The 17,426-nt window shown below is 40.6% G+C and overlaps 1 protein-coding gene across 2 annotated transcripts in view; it reads left to right on the top strand.

The window, feature by feature from the left end:
- Positions 1 to 17,426, top strand: part of DPYD (dihydropyrimidine dehydrogenase) — a 3,539,101-nt gene that overhangs the window by 987,631 nt on the left and 2,534,044 nt on the right. For both annotated transcript variants that reach the window (XM_085601856.1, XM_085601855.1), the window contains exon 4: positions 14,529 to 14,616. In XM_085601856.1, the coding sequence (XP_085457982.1) occupies positions 14,529 to 14,616 (88 nt within the window). The remainder of the gene's footprint in view (positions 1 to 14,528; positions 14,617 to 17,426) is intronic.

Here is a 17,426-nt window from a genome sequence, read left to right as displayed (position 1 = left end):
ATTGGATCCAGGAATGCTTGCAGCGTGGCTGTGCGAAAGAAGCTACAGAGCAGCGGGACGCCGTCCCTCACCCGCTGCTATCACGTCCTCACACTACATTGTTTTCTGCAGTGATCAAAGGTGATTGCACACTGACCTTACCACAGTCAGTGTCTGGCTGTGTCACTGGCTCCTCACTGTACGTGATGGGCATGTGATTCTTGCAAAACAGAAACACATCGAAGCTGTCTGAGTGTGCCCACCAGTGTTCGGGCTTGCATTGGTGTTGCCTGCTTAAAGTTAGCACTTTGAGAATTTGATCCACACCAGAGCCTTCAGGAACAGAGCAATCAATGGACTCGACACGCTGCCTTAGATGATATGAGGCTAGCACAGTGTGGCATGGTTTTAAATGATATAATAAAGGAAGCCGTGGTGCTGGCTTTCCCCATTCAGAGCTGCAAATCTTACAGTATTGTATAATCCCCCGCAAATTCTGCAAGGCTTTCCCTGTTGCAATGTATGCAAGCAAAACGTGTAAAATGCAATGCACTGCTTGTAATTTTGATTTAGGCTCAAGCCTCTATTTTTGTCTGAATGTGGACAATCACCCCATTAGGCATCATGCCAAAAAGTCTTCCTAGTGGCGTGACAACCTCACCAGAGAGATTGCAAAAATGACAGTGGGAATGACCCTTTTTTATGTGCACAAGGAACAAATGATGTATTCACTCCCCAGTCACAAGGATCTGGGATTAATCCAACCCATCAATTGTTCTTTTTGCATTTGTCACCCTAAGTGGGATGGGTATGCCCAGACGTAGGGTCCCCTGCTCTCCATGCCACTGGAGTCAAGTTAGCCTGGTTGATGAGGGGAATACCCCGAAACCGGTCCCAGGATGCTTGCCTCTGATCCAGGAAGGACCTGGCCTGGCAGTTCAGGCAGGACTGTTCCCATGGGGAGCAGGGTCAAGACTGATTTGCACATGGTGGGTTTAAACTGGAATGGCATTGGGAGCAAAAAACGATGTCTTTAGGCCCAGATCTCTGTACTCTGGTAAATGTTTAACATTGATCAGCATCCTGTCCATCAATTTTTCTTTTTGCTTTTTTTATATGTGGCAAAACTTGCTCAGGTTCTCTGGTGAACAAACCAGTAGCCTGAGTGAATGCCAAAAGGGAAGGAGCATAAGAAAGTACGGCCCCTTTAGTCTTTCCTTTAAATATCTCTAAACCCCATCAGATTTAAAGTGGAGGATCGCAACAGCCAGATCATAGCATTCAACTCGATTGGTCTCTAAGGTTACTGAGAATCCATTTAATCTTATGACTGAATGAATAAAATTTGTAAGGGGCAGTGAGATTTGGTACGGAGTCCTGGCACCAGGATTTTCTGGGCACACATTATTTGATTACACTAATCCTACATAAATAATTAGTGTGATCGATATCCACGTATTGAACAATGACAATGTAAAACTTATATTGGACTTTTGTTGTAAAAACACTTTCACACCAAATCTTGCTAAATGTCTGTGTGGATTCTTGAATTCTTGGATATTGAGGCCAGCAAATTCCTCACAATATTCTCAGGCAGGAAAACCCACTGAAAGCATTTTCTAGAATGCTTTTGATTGGTCAACAAATTATCTTGGAAATCTGAGAGTGGAGCAAAATTATATATATACCATTTAAAATTTTTGCAAATGTTAAATTTATTCTAAATGCTTGTGGGTGGTATACCACACTGCACATAGAACTTTGGTACTCCTCCAATTGTTGCATAGGAATTTTTCTGTGGTTAATTTTGCACACAATATCTGTATCGATTCCTTGTTCCTGAACAGATTTTACTTACACTTCATTGCACTTCCAGGCCTGGAGTCGTAGAATTACAGAAAATAGAGTTGGTGATAAGATATACAGTCCATTACTTTTTTATTTTGATTTTTTTGTATGGATTTTAAATTAAAACATATTGTCGTTATACATAAGAGGAACTATTAGAACCAAATGTATTAATGTACTAAATGTTAAACTTGTTGAAAAGCAAACTCTGTTCGTTCAGTAGCATCCAAGGCAAAGATTATATTGATGCAATGTACATTTTTATACAGGGAGAAAGAAAGAAGGTTGAAGAAAAAAGGGAAGAGGAATTTGACGTTTATAAGTTTATGAAATTCCATGACAGTAATCTGACACAAGAACAATCGATATCCTGCACAATACTTGTTACATACACATTCTTAAATATTAAAGTGGGCTATCCTATCAGTTTGTCGCCCTTTTATCTCCAAAATGCAGTTACAGCATAAAAGGAGGGAAGCATACTGGCCATTAGCAAAGCTAAATTTAATTACCAAAACACTGTTTGGGGTAATCATTAGCATTGCACACTGCCTAACTAACTTGAGACATTACTGCTTACTGCTTGCCATTACAACGAGGTCGTTACAACAACCGTGTTTTTGCATCACATACCTTTACAATGCAAGTCGTTACAACAACTTGCTGTAGGGGGCACTGGATGTTGGCATAGTATAATTTACTACTCCAACTGCAGTTTGTGCAACAGTAGGGAAGTTGTTGGATTTTAAATCCAACACCTTGTGCCCCCTAAAGCAAGTCGTTGTAATGACTTGCATTGTAAAGGTATGCAACGTAACAACGCGGTCGTTGTAACGGCATGCGATGTATTGCGTGCGATGCAAAGGATGTCTCCCCATGATAAATTGTGTTTTTCTACTACCAAAGAAAGGAAATCATTAGCATAATTAAAGTGGTGAGAACTCCTTCTGTGGTAAAAATGGCGACTCTCTCGTTTAGGGCTTTATTTTTAACAGATTTTGCTACACCATTTTTGTAGTCTAGGATTATTTCAGATAGCCTTTTGGACTCCAGCACATTATCACTGTTGTGAACCCATTAATGGTAATGTACAGTTGAACAAAATAGAAAATGCTCTGCACAGCACATGTACTCTGTACTGGGGTGAATGTATGACATTGTTCTGCATTCTGGCCATCAATTGTTGTTTTTGCATTTGTCACCCCTAGTGGTGCGGGTATGCTCAGACGTGAGTCCCGTGCTCTCCATGCCACTGGAATCAAGCTATCCTGGCTGAAGAGGGGTGAAACCCCGAAACCAGTCCTAGGATGCTTGGTTCCAGTCCAGGGAGGACCTGGCTTGGCAGTCCGGGCTGGACTGTTCCCATGAGGCACAGGGTCAAGACTTGCATATGGCTGGGTTCAAACTGGAATGGCATGGTGAGCAAAAAAACGATGGATTTAGGCCCAGATCTCTGTACTGGGGTGAATGTATGACATTGTTCTGCATTCTGTCCATCAATTGTTGTTTTAGCATCTGCCCAGCACATGTGACACACTTTTCTACAGATTGGCTCCCCAGTTATGCCTTTAGACCAGCCTGTCTCAAAATCTATGTGTGGCTTGGCTCAGATAGTTTATTTCTGTAAGAAATTCAAATAAATCTATGTGCAAATGATTCACCAAAAATACAGTAAAGATATGTTTCCTGATATAATGAAAAAAAATCAATTTGTTTCTGCGATCGTTCTGTGATGCGTTTGTTGCATGATAAATCTATTTTGTGGTCCTTGGTTGGCTCTCACCTTTGACTCTTGGATGTGAAAGATACCATGACTTCTCTCTGCATGTGAATTTGTTCGCTTGATTTTTTGCACTTTGATACCTGGGCAAAGCTGACATCACAAAACGAAGTGGATGTTTAGAAAATGTGCTAAGCAGTTATCATCTATTACTCTAATGGCCATTCTGCAAAAACTGCAACTTCTGCATAAATGGGGCAGTTGATAGTTGACCGGGTGTTTTCCCGTTCATAATGGGGAATAACTTGCTTTGAGCATGTGGTTCTGGGCATTCTTGGCTTCCCGGAACAGGTTCCCTTTTTGGAACATACACCCGATCAAATTGACACCCACGGAAGAAGGGAAAGGCTCACTATCCTGGATTGTGCTGGAAGTGGTCTACATTTGCACTCCAGGATGGGTACTTTGAAATGATCAAGTAATTTATTAAACATCCTTGAACCCCCTCCCCCATTTCCCCTTTGAGTGTGCTGTTAGACATACGACACAGATGTACTGGAGCAATGTCCACTCTCAAAATTGAATTGGCTCTTCCTTGATATCCAGTCAGACACCTTGCAAATTAGTAGATCTCTCTGTCCATGTTAGTGAATTAAATACTCATATTTTCAGGTGTGTTTGGAGGTCTCTTTCATTACAAATAATACCCTCACTCCTAAATAAACTTTACAGAGAAAAAGGTATTATAGATAAATATATTAACAGAAAAAACCCAAAATGCTTTAAAATACTATTATCCTCATTAATATTATACTACTAAAATAATATTTGCTACAATGACCTCCTTAACAAAAATGTCATACATTATAGTCTAAGCCTATGTCTAAGCCTAAATCTAAATTGAATCTCAACACCTATTGTTACCTCTAATTCTATATAACCTTAAACCATTCACTGATCTTTTTTGTTTTACTAATACTCAACCTATTCATTCCTAGCACACTTCATCCATGTTACCTGTTTCTCTTTTAACTATTCTCAACTTTAATGGGTTTGTTTTTAGATGTGGAAACCCACAATTATTTGTCATTTTAATTATAACAAATTTCCTTAATGCTGGTTTCTCTGTAATAGTATTTACTCAGTCTTTTATCCTGTAGAACGAATAAGTCAGTCAAGAACTGCATCCACCATTGTCAGTACCCTCAGGTCTGTTTGTCGATGAACAGGAGGTCCCTTGGTGTAGAGATACATCAAACAATGAGCATAGAAATGAAATAAGTTCGATGCAACAAGCTTTGAAATAAGACATTTTTGAGTATTTATTCAATCACATAACAGAGGATTTTAATGGAAGAGGGAATCATAAGACAAAGGGCAAAAGACAGCGACAAGGGAAATACTATTGTTGTGTTCCAGATAGGTATCCCAATAGAGGCTCACATAGTCACTTAACCTTTCGCCTATATCTCCCTACCATTACACTACATAACGGTTCTTAATACTGACCTTTTACCTAGTTATGGTAATGTCCAAAGATGACATGGGGTTTTTTCTCCGAAAAGCTTAAGCCTCATCCATCATGCATGAGGATTCTTGGAATCACAGCAGGACAACAGGCCTACCATCTCCTGATTAATAACTATGTATAGGGGTCATTCCTTCCGTCATCCTAGTCCGACATGTCACAGCAAGGTATTTCCCCAGGGGATACCACTTTGGGTACATATATATATGTATACCATAGCTTGCTGAGGTAGTCAGAGGAGAAAAGGACTTCCATGCAGACACACTGACATGAGACGCTGAGGCTCCTGCATGAAGACACTCCTGTTGGCAGTGGTCTGACATCCCTTGCGGGGTGTCCATCTCGAGACCAAGACGGGGTCCCACAGTCTCTCACTTTAGGTAATGGGGTTGACTTTATCCTATTGGGATTCTTGGCTTTACACCCACATACATGCTACGTACACTTAGGTACATCTAGTAAGGGTCGCATCGTAGGAGTACGCATTTTATTGTCACGTATTTTATATACTTGCCTGTATTCATTGTTTTAGCGCGATGGTAGAAATCGACCATCCTTTTACTCTGTTAGTGCTTATAATCATTGATATCTGTTACTATCTAATGGTTGTTTCAGCACATCTATTTTACACCACAATGATGCTGTTTCAATAAATGCTTATTGAAAAACGTCCCCAACGTTTATTCTGTGTATCTCACTAAGACAAAGTGAGCACGAGTGACTCAGCGAAAAGTGGCACTATTTCCACACTCTTGAGGCATCAGGGTTGTCATGTTCGATAGTTGCCAAGCACTATTCTCCCCTTGGTAGGAGGGGTTTCTAGTGGCACTGTGAGATAGCTTGTAAACAGGCTAACATATTCGGTAGGGGTGTCTAGAACCAGTCTGACACCAAATCTATAGTGTATGTTGACTAAATGTGCAGATCTTATATAGGTTTATAGGAACTACACAACACTATACAACTAAGACATTTCTAAAAAGGAGTGACAAGCAACAATGCTGCAAAGATTCTGTCACAATTTTTTGGTACCAATGCAAATTGAACTTATAAATGCAATAGTCACAGTATGTGTGTCGATGACATTTCAATCTCATTTATTGATATAAGGATCATCATCAGGACTTAAATTATGCCTGATAGTAAAAATTCTCTGTTAAAAAGAGGGATGGGAAAAGAAGGGGAAAATAAACATTAGGGAAGGTTTCAGTAATACTAAAGATCCAAGACAAATACAGAAGAAGGCTCATTTTCAAACCATGCATGTACGTGATTAAGTGTTGTGCATCCAACTGCATACAGGAAGGTGTCAGAAACCATACTATATATAAAAGTGCGCAACTAGAGCTGCTTGTGGAATTGCTTAAATCAAGTGGGAGTGCAGAGTAGTCATTGAAAACTGACCTAGTATCAATTCCAGGTAAGAAGATGACTGTGGGCTACCTTTGAAGAAAGTTAGGAAGTATCATCTTTTTCGCTGTATGTACAGGCTCAAAAACATCAACATGTAAATTACTGTTGGCTAGGAGACCAGGGCTGGCTGAAGATATAACATATGATAAGCTGGATATAATCAATACTTTTATTCTTCATATGCTTGTACTTGTAGTATTACATTTATAATGGAGTAAACACTGTTAAAAGCATGAAATTAAAAGGAAATATCTCGACTGAATGAGCTGATCCAACATGCAGTTTAGCCACTTGAGATGTCTGAGCTCCATGCCCGTTGTGGGATAGTCAAACAGTACACAGTTAAGAGACTTTGTTGGATTGTTTCTCGTGTTGTAATGGGTTCAGATCTTTTACCTTCACAGTTATGCTTGTATTGATATTATAACAAGTCTGTTTGAGTTCATTAACAGGTAAACTTTAGAATCAAATCTTAACCCCTTCCCCGCTCATGACGGAACCGTTCCGTCATGAGCCACGGTTGCCGTGTGCTCATGACGGAACGGTTCCGTCATGACACGCCCGTTGGCGGCCGCTCCGCCTACGCGGCGCTGTTTCCCCGCCTGTGCGGGGGGACAACGCAAATGGGCGGAGTCATGACGGAACCGTTCCGTCATGAGCACAGCTCAACTGTGGCTCATGACGGAGCGGCTCCGTCATGAGCACAGGCTCACCGCGCTGCCCCCCTGCCCCCCCCAGCGCTGCAGCGGAATGTCCGCAGCAGCGAAGGGGTTAATAGTGATTTATTATTGAGAAATAGGAATTGTTTATTTATAAGGGTAATATGGTTTTGACACATTTAAGAAGACATGCATAAGCCAGCAAGTGTGCTCTGTGAGTTTATTTGAAGCAGACATCTGGGGTCATGCCATGTAATTCAACATGGATTTACTAAGAGCTTATCTTCCCAGTGAAAATAAAATTAATACAATTAAATGTGACAACAATAAGACTTGATATAGAAAGGGCACACCTGCAGAATTAATAGCTACAGTAAAACATTAATGGTCTTGTTATTGGTATTGTTATTATTATTAATAACAATAATAATAATAATAATAATATTAATAATATTCAGCATAGATTTGGAACAAGTCTGTATCAATCACATTTTGGTTGATATTCAATTAGAGAAGCCTCCCTGGATACCTACAATAATTTTTTCAAGATACAGTTATATAATGACATTCCTAGAAAGAACAAATAAAGGTTTTGGTGAAGCAATTTGCAACCCAAGAGGGCATCCTGGAGCTACTCACAAAGGCAACAACAGGACAGTACTGCAAATACTGAAATAGCAAGGTTTTCATATTTCTTCTGACAAGTGATAGGGCACATGTGTTTCTGGGGGTGAAGGGAAGAGAGTGGCACAATTTTAGTGCCAGATAAGAAATACCTCATCCTCCCCTTTGGCAACCTATGAAGTGGGCAATTGTCATGAGATTACATGCCAATGAATGCAAAGGACCGGCAGGAAAGTAAGGGTGTAGTTTGTTGGAGATGAAACTCAAGCCTGAGGAGAATAGGCAGAGTACCTTGAACGTACAGTGCTTGTGGACCAGGAGCCACTGAAGATGGGTGAGAAAGACACAAACTAATTCACTTCAATACAAATTGAAAAATAGCCATGCTGCCACATTTTACTCAACCTGACTAAAATTATCAAGGCAGACCTAGATACAGTGAGCTGCCATAATATAGTTGTGATGATATATAGGTCTCCGTATTTGTTTATCCAAGAAGATATAGGGAGTAGTGGGAAGATTTTCCTAATAATTCCCAGCATAGTGAAGTAGATGGTAGCTAGATGAACTCAGGGGCAGAGAAAAGTCCAGAATCAAAATAAAAGCCTAGGTTTCCAGTGCAGCTAATGGATATGGGTGTTAAAACTAGCTCTGGTGTCAGTGGACTAAATGGAAGTTTGACAGCCAAACATTAAGATCTCTATTTTGCCACTGTTGATTTTCAGCCAGCTGTAGTTCAAACAAGTCGTAACTGCTGACATGCAGGCATGGAAGATAACATGTGTCAACAAGATATTGTCAGAGATGGAAAATGCAATCTGGGCATCATTGCCTAGTGAAAAACTATTGAAATTCAATGATCCAATCGATGCAGAGAAAGGGGCAATATAGATGTTTAACAGAGTTGGGACTGAGTGATGGTTCCCGAGGGACACTATACAGGACTTTAGACTTGGACAATTGAAAAGCAGGAAGGGAGAGGGATTGAGATCTGTCTGATAAGAAAGATTTAAGTTATTCTAGGTCTACCATATCTTAGACAGCAAGAGGCACAATGAGTATGGAGTGGGAGACCAAGTCAAAAGCTACAGAGGGATCTAAAGTAAGAAGGTGGCAACGTTTCCTTGGTCTAGAATGGTTAATTATAGCATCAGGAAGGGGTAAGGCTCTGGTTTCCATCCTGTGATTTTCTCGAAAGTCAAATTATCTTCTTGATATCTAGATAGTTGAGCATGCATTGATGGCTTATTCCAGGATCCTCATATGAAAAGGTAGGAGGGAGATGAGACAGTAGTTAGTAAGGACTTTGAGGCCAGCAGACTAGATGTAATTGACTCCTCACATCTGTGAACCATTTTGAGGAAAGTTAAAAAGTGATTCCTATTAGGATTACCTTTAAGCAGTGAATCCAGATTATACTTCAACGTGTTTAGAGGTGAATCTTAAGCACACAATTGTTTTGATTCAATTTTCCAGCCTGTTAAGTTTAGTTTGATACTTGATAACTTGGTGCAAATGGCTGTAGTAAAATTTTCTAGCATAGAAAATACTTTATTTCAGCCATAGGCCATAACAGTTGTACAATAAATACAAGTTAAAACACAATACATTAGGCTCATGAATTCATAACACAACACTCCTAAGAGTCTCCCACACATGAAGATGTTACATAAAAGACTTCCCTACTAGCCTAGTTACACAGAAAAGAGAAACACAGCACAAACAATAGACAAAAAACAAAATAGTCAGCCATGTCTAGTAGTGGAGTTTATGCATATAGTAATAATAGTACAAGTGGTACTTTGTTGCAGTTACAGACCATAAAAGCAGTTAAAAGCATGATTTCATGAATCTTACATATTAAAACATTACATAACTCTTCCATTTGCCAACAATTATCAACGTCAACTCGAGGGACATGCGCACTTTAAAAAGTCCACAAACTGCTGTCATTCAGCAGCGTCCCCGCCCCAGTCCTGATGCTCAGTTCAGGATAGGAAGATTAAAAAATAAAATCCTAATGAATTACCCTGCTATTTTTTTAATCATTGGGGGTAATTTAAGTGGGGTGAGGCTCCTCCGCTCCTTTGGAGGAGCTGCCCCTGAGTACGGCTGTCACTGTCGACTTTCTTTATGCATTCTGTTCTTTATTGTTAAGAATACGCTGAATTGTAATGCTCTGCAATTCAAAAGAGTAGTTAAGAATGTAAAATACCTCAACATCAGTAAATATATATAGTGTAGAAGACAATGCCCAAAGAGGAAGCTTCAGTCCCATATGGTATTCCGAAGAATGCAAGACAGTTACAGTGAAATCCCCAATATCGCCGCTGCAGCACTGAAAGGTTAAAAAATGCAGTCTAGTTGTTTGGGACATGAAATACGAGGCTCACATTAATGCGCATGCGCAAATTACGTGCTATGCACTTGAATTGTGTTTTTCGAAGTATTCTCATGTGTAGAGCAGTGTCAATAGTAGTGCATTTACAATTCAGAAATGATAGAATGCCTAGTCTTGAAGGTAGTGTTTCTTGGAGAATAGTGTCACTCTTTGTGAGAATTCCTGTCAGAAAGAGTAGCAATCCATGTTGCAAGCAGTCTGAGAATTTACTAGAACCTGTATGTATTAAGCATTCCACATGCCTGAACCGAAGAATGTGAAGTAAGTGACACCTATTAAGCAAAAATAAAAGTACATATAAGGAGAATGTGTTTATGTGAATCAAAACTTTCATGCTAAAGAATAAAGAGAAACTATATATATATATATATATATATGTATATATATATATATATATATCAACCCTCAACCTACAGTGAGGAGAGAAACTACCAAAGGATAATTTCAGTATAAAGAACTAACCACAGAAAGATTATACAAACATGTAATTCACTAACTATACTGAGCTGTTAAAAAAGAGAGAAATTTAGAACAAACGAGATTCAATATTGCAAAAAGAAATAAGAAATGCAAATTCTTAAAAGCTAAAAAAAGAGAGAAGCAAAACCTCAGATTGGTGCCCCCATCATACTTTCTTCACAAGAACTTACATCGGATAGTTATTAGCAGAGGGGTTGGTCCATAAGGCTTTCAGACCCAAAATAAAGAGCCATTTTGTGATGAAAAATAGCCAAGGAACAGTTGCGTCCTTGTGAAAATGGACAAGTTCTCAAAGGCCTTGCCTATATAATTCAAGCTCAGGACAAGACCAGATCTTAACCCAATAAACCAGTGGTCTCAAAGCAGCAAGCTCACCAATCCGCTTAGGAGCTAGATCAAAGCACAAGGGAACAATTGGTATAGATTGAGGAAGAAAAAGTAAGGACTTTATGAAATTATTTTCTCTAGCTCTAAGGGTGTCCAAAGAACCTATGCCCCAAACATCATCCCCATAAGGTGCAACCGACTGCACAGGGCCCTTATAGGCCTCAACTACTGGAGATACTGCCCTCTGAGTGGAATCGCTGTAATCCTTCCAATGGCTGCTGATTTGTGTAGTAAAACAGCTCTAGACTTATGAATCTGGGCGGAACATGATAAGGAGCTGCTGATTCTTACACCCAGATAATCAAAGTGCTTAACTTCCTCAAGTACCGTGGTCCTCAGTGTCAAGTTTCTCAGAAGGTATCAGTGCGTCTGTAGAGCCATAAATTGTATTTTCTTAACATTGATATCAAGACACCTGTGATTACAGCTTTCATAAAATTTGTTAAAAGGATTCTGGATACCAACAGGGGTTCTATAAATGAGCAGCCTATCGTCGGCAAACAACAGGCCAAGGATGTAGACACCACCAAGTTTGGGAGCATCATTAATGCAATGATAGAGGTAATTAAACACATCATTAATATACCGGGGAAACGGTGTTTGTGCAAGACCGCAACCCTGTCACGCCCTCCTAGTCCCTAGTGGTGTCAATCCTCTCAGTTAATGCACAATCCTAGCCCCACCACAATTGAGCATAATTATTCTCATGTAGTCGCACCAAGACCCTAGCAAGGTGGGAGGACCCCCATTGACCGGAGAGAGTCCAAGACACAAGCTCTGGGGACCAAATCGAAAGCTATTCACAGATCAATTAAGACAACAGAAAGATGGTCTTTCAGGATCTTAATATGCTTCCAAAATATCAACATGAATCTGAATATTTGATCCACTGTTCCCAACTTGGTTCAAAGCCCGGGCTGAAATGGGGAAAAAACAGTAAAGTTGGTGGCCCACGCCTGGAGTTTAACCAAAACCTGGCAACAGAACACCTTCAATGAGATGTCAATAAGGCTAATAGGCCTTGTAAATAGTAGAATAAGAGCTGACACACTTTAAAAAAATTCGTGCTCCTCTCCAATCATGAAGAGGAGCACCTAACAGGATGGAGTTGACAAGAGGTTTAAATCCAGAGCCCAAATCTCGATCTCAGAGTGGTACAAATCACCGGAATGAGATCTAATGCGGGTGCTTTTCGGGGTTTCAGGGACAAGAGTGGTTCCTTACTGCCATCTAGGGAATAAAGCAGAACTAAGCTCCACAGAATCTACATTTACCTGAGAGCACAGATCAGACCTAGATGGCAACTTGACTTGAGAGGGAGTAGAATATTTGTTTCCGAAATGTTGAAACCAAGTATGTTGTTGAACGTGATGGTCAGTTGGGGTGCGAGCTCCTAAACTTCCAAGGGCAATAATATCCCAAAAAGAAGACACCTTTTTGTAATCACTCCTTGCCTCATGAATCTTCAATGGGCATAAACATCTAATAGCAGTAAACATGCGTCATTTAGCTTGTCTGCAGCGTTTAGAAAACCAGGGAGAACAAGTTATTTTGACCTTCTGTTATCTGTTTTTAAATGTATTCTTAATATTGTGTTGGTTTGGAGACACAAAATAACACATAGGCAAATCCACAGTTTGAGCTGGCGCTTGAGAAAATGACTTTGAGGTTACATGAGGTTAGAGACAAATATTTGGGATATTATTTCAACTCTTGGAATAATTATAATAGTTGTCACAGTGTCATAACTCTACTTCCCTTATTATAGAACTGATATGCAAGTTTGAAAGTAACATTTGATTATATCCATTATTGTAATTTGAGTAATGTACTCTTTAAAGAACTAATTAACAACCTGTAACTGAACAGGCGTTACATCATTAGTTAGAGCATGCTAGTACCAGATGTATATTTCGTATTTTGATACTCAAACATCATTTTAAATATGTTCTCTGTTTATTTTGTAAACACCTAGATATTGGCATTGCTGCCTCTCCATATGAGTTGAAGTACTTGTTTTTCCTAAGGGAGCTTTAAGGAATTAGACAAGTATCACGTAATAACGTAAATAAAAATACTATTCAACAATTGCTTCTTCTCATCAAGGTCTAGCATGTTTTATAGACGTATATAAACGTGAAATGTCAGTGGAGCAGTGAATCATGAAATGATGGTAGTAGAATTGCAAATCTGACACATTGACCTGTTCCTGATCAGACTGAACGATGCAAGACACCTCTAAGCTTTGAAATAAATGTTATTTTGTTCTGAAGCTGATTTCACAAAATTCCACAGACATTGAAGAAGCAACTCTTTGTCAAACACTTGAAACGGACTTTGTGTTCAACCTGATGTCCTGCTTTCATCATTCCTTTTTAGTTCTGGCTTGAGATTGCAGATGTCTGCACTATCTATTGATTGCAAAATATAGAAAGTGGGTTTGGGTCAACCGTTAGCAACTGGTCTATTTAGATCAGCCCACCTTATGTCGGTGCTTTTAGACCTTGTGAGTCGCATCTTGGATTAACCCAGATGAGAAAATATGGTACAATGCAAAATAAACTGTGAACCTGAAAATATCATGTATGTAGTTTTTCTGCTCCAGCCAATTTTTGCTTGCTCCCTCCTACAAGCAAAAGCTTCAGGCAATACAACAGTCTGCCTTTGTCTTGCAGATATGGGTATGAAAATATTCTGTGATTCTTCTCTCGACTTTACTCCATTTCCTACTCTTCCACCACTTTACTCTCCCCACCTGAAGGCCAAATGAAAAATATTTATTGCTTCATTATAATTAAACAAATAAAATAATAGAATCTTTTATGTAGAGGTGCATTTCTTTGAGTAATAAACAAAGACCTCCTCACTGTGTGTGGAGACAGCAGGCAAGAGCCTGTAACACTGCAAGCTTGTGTCACTAGTGAAAGTGAATACCAATAAAAAAAAATCGCTAATTTATATTTGTAGTAGAGGATGTGCCTGCACACTTTCCACCTAGAGTATTCGTGTCAAACAAGGCCAGATCCAGTGGGTCTGGTTTCGATTTGTTGAAGCATGCAAGCAACATTTAGACATGCCTTTGTTTCCATCGGTTGCCAGGCCTATTGTCTTTGCCAGTGCGTGTTTCTTTTAGAGGAGTTCAGCAGACCTTAGTTGAACTAGCAGTTTAGAAAAATACTCTTTGCGAGCTGAAATTGAAGACAGGGTTGGATTGTCGAACTAAATCTAAGAGAGTAGGATATTTATGTATATGGCTTTAGAAATGAAAAATCCTTGCATATGTCAAATCATAAAATGGTCTATTGAGACCAAGGGGGTTAATTAAAGAATTTTAGATATGAGACATTCGCCCTATTCATGTATGTTCTTAAATATATTGCAGATATGCTGGCCACAAATTACTAAATAATCCCTTAATTATGTCAAACATCTGTCTGTTGTGTTGTGAATTGTTGCCATATTTTCTAAAATGCTGACACTGTCTCCTAGGTGCTTGAAGTGTGTGGATGCTCCATGCCAGAAGAGCTGCCCAACTAACCTGGACATCAAGGCTTTCATCACAAGTATTGCCAACAAGGTAATTTCCAGTCTTCTTTTCCAAACACCACAGTTAACAAACTTGTTGCAATTAAATCCTGACTGATTTTTAATTTATTGTTTTTATTCCTTTTCTACCAATAGTTATCATTTAATAGAATCCTTTGATATTTACTCATGGAAGTATTCCTCATTAAAAAAATGGGTTGCTTCCTATGTGTATTTTGTATAATTTTTTTAATCAGCCATTCTACATTGTGTCCACAGCAGAATAGTATTTTTATTAATCTGCGATATCTGTTGATGCTGGCTGGTGCAGCTAACGCATTTTGTTTTCTTTGATCAGGCCTGTGGCATCCAACTTTAGCCCCTGAGGGCAGAATCAATGGCCTGTTTTCAGATATTCACAAGGCATTAAATTGCGTAGAGTTAATTTAAATTTGTATCATTTATATGGTCTAAGGATATTGACCAGACTAGGCAGAGCTCTAACCCTTGTAAACCTATATTGGAGGCCATGCTTCCAGAGGCCATTGACCTTAAGAGGGGCTCACTAGTTTACTCAGTCAGGACTGTCTTTCTGTATGACATCTCCAAGCCAATCCCTGCACAGACCCCCAGCAATGTTCGAGGAATAGATTCTTACTGGAGACTTAGTATACATCCCTTTCAAAATTCTATTTCATTACTGTATTGGGGCACCCACTACATCCGGTATTTTATGAAATAGTTGAATAAATTAAACATCGTAAAAAACAAAAGTTTGTAAAATTTAGAATTATAATGTTAAAATTGGTGGGAGGTTATGATACAGGTCTAAGTCGGTTTTACAGGCAAGAGCATCGTTTAGTGTAAGGGATAGTAGTAGATTTAGTATTGTGCTTTAATAATGGTATTGATGCAACATGGTGAGTACTCACTACTCATAATCCTATTCCATCTAAGGGCACAGTCCCCGAGGTCTTACGAGATCCATCATTTAAATTTCGCAACTCGTGGTATAAAGGAGAACATAGATTCTCATTATACTGGAAGGACTCCTAGAAACTGGACCATGAAGAAAATATAATCTTCTAATGTAAGAAGATGACCTTTTTTAGTAGTATTAAATCGTTTTTATTAACGGCACTGTATATGGAACATGAGGTGAGGGTGCCTACAACCCAGTGGGCCGGCCAAGCTAAGTCAATGTGAGCAGGCAAGGTGTAACGCCAACACAAAGTACACAAACTTAAACACAGCAAGCCGCCTACAACCCAACAGGGCCGGCCGTGTCTGAAAGAATATTGCAAGCAGAAACCAATATTAGAGGCTGTCAATCAAACAGGTGTGAAACAAAGCGATGCTTGGGACGCGGGTTGATCCCAGGTGGCCGTAGGCACAGCGGTGTGGGCCGCATATAAACAATAGACAAAACCAAAACCTAGGCAAACTATAGAAAAAAGCCCATAACAAAGCCACCCCCTCCCCCCACCCCGTCTCCTCGGCGAGTTAACCCAAAAGGGAAAGAAAGGATGTCAACACTTAAATCTGATTGTTGGATCGGGCCGATCAACGCGGGAGCTGGCAATGTGGCATGTGTCATGTTCAGTCAGGGGAGAGCAGAGCCGCCCTCTGGGATTAGTTTGAGAATGCGGAGCTATTGTGAGCAGGACAATTCCCGAAATTCTGTCGTGAGAATAGCCAAAAAGGGAGCCCAAGTCTTGGCATAGGCCGCACTCTTCCCCGCTGCTGTCATAGAAAGCTTCTCCATAGCCAGAAGATTCCAAAGTTGGTGTACCCAATGTGTATGTTCCGTGACCTGGTCCGATTTCCACCTCGCCAGAATGACCCTCAAAGCAGCATTCAACGCTAGCGCCATTTGACGCCCCCTAAGCGAGCGCAAAGGAAAGGTGAGCGCATTGGGGAGGCCTAGGAGAATATAGGCCGGAAGGCGGGGGATGAAGGTATCAAAGGCAGCATCAATGTCATCCAGGATCTTTCCCCAGTAGCGGGTGAGTTTGGGGCAGTGCCAGAGCAAGTGAATCAGGGTCCCTGGGCTACCGCATCCCCTCCAGCAGAGGCCATCGCATTGAGGTTGCAATTTAGCGAGTCTAGCCGGGGTATACTACCAATAAGTCGCGATCTTAAAGGCGGTTTCGGTGTGGCCCGAGGAAAACATAGTATGGTGCGCACGGTAATAAACATCTTCCCACTCCTTGTCTGATAATTCGTGTTCAAGTTCCAACTCCCATCGCTTCTGGCCCGCAGTGCGACTGCGGGGGAGGGCAGAGGAGAGGAAGGAGTAGATTTCAGAGATGAGGTGTTTGTCATCCTTCTTAGACAGGAGCCATTTCTCGAATGGCAAGAACGGATGAACGGCTAAAGGACGCGTCCTGGGGCCAGAGATCCAGTGCGTCATCTGGGCGTGCAGGTAGAGGTCGGACGCGGCTAGGTTGTAGTCCGATTGGAGTTCCGAAAAAGGAATAAGGCCTCCGAGAGCAAAGAGGTGCCCTAACCGTTTGCAGCCCCCCTAAACCCACCACGAAGCGGCGCCATTATGCATCCCCGGCGGAAAGGCAGGGTTCATAAAGTGTGGAGTCATGGGAGATGGAAATGTAGTCAAGTTCGCCTTACGTGAGACTCTGTCCCAGGCTCGCAAGGTGGGGCGCGTAATCGGAGAGGAGTAGAGACCCCAGGTATGATCCGCGTGCGGCATCCAGACATCCCGCCAGATGTGGTGGCCCGCCACTGTCTGGTCCATAAAGACCCAGTATTTCTCTGTCATGGGGTGGTTCCACTCCACTAGGAAACGTAGCTGCGAGGCATGGTAATATTGAGTAAGATTAGGGAAGGCAAGCCCACCAAATT

This window comes from Triturus cristatus, chromosome 4_2 (assembly GCF_964204655.1).
Source record: "Triturus cristatus chromosome 4_2, aTriCri1.1, whole genome shotgun sequence".
Lineage (NCBI taxonomy): Eukaryota > Metazoa > Chordata > Amphibia > Caudata > Salamandridae > Triturus > Triturus cristatus.
The sequence above is the reverse complement of the archived record's forward strand: the minus strand, read 5'-3'. Positions and strand labels throughout refer to the sequence as shown.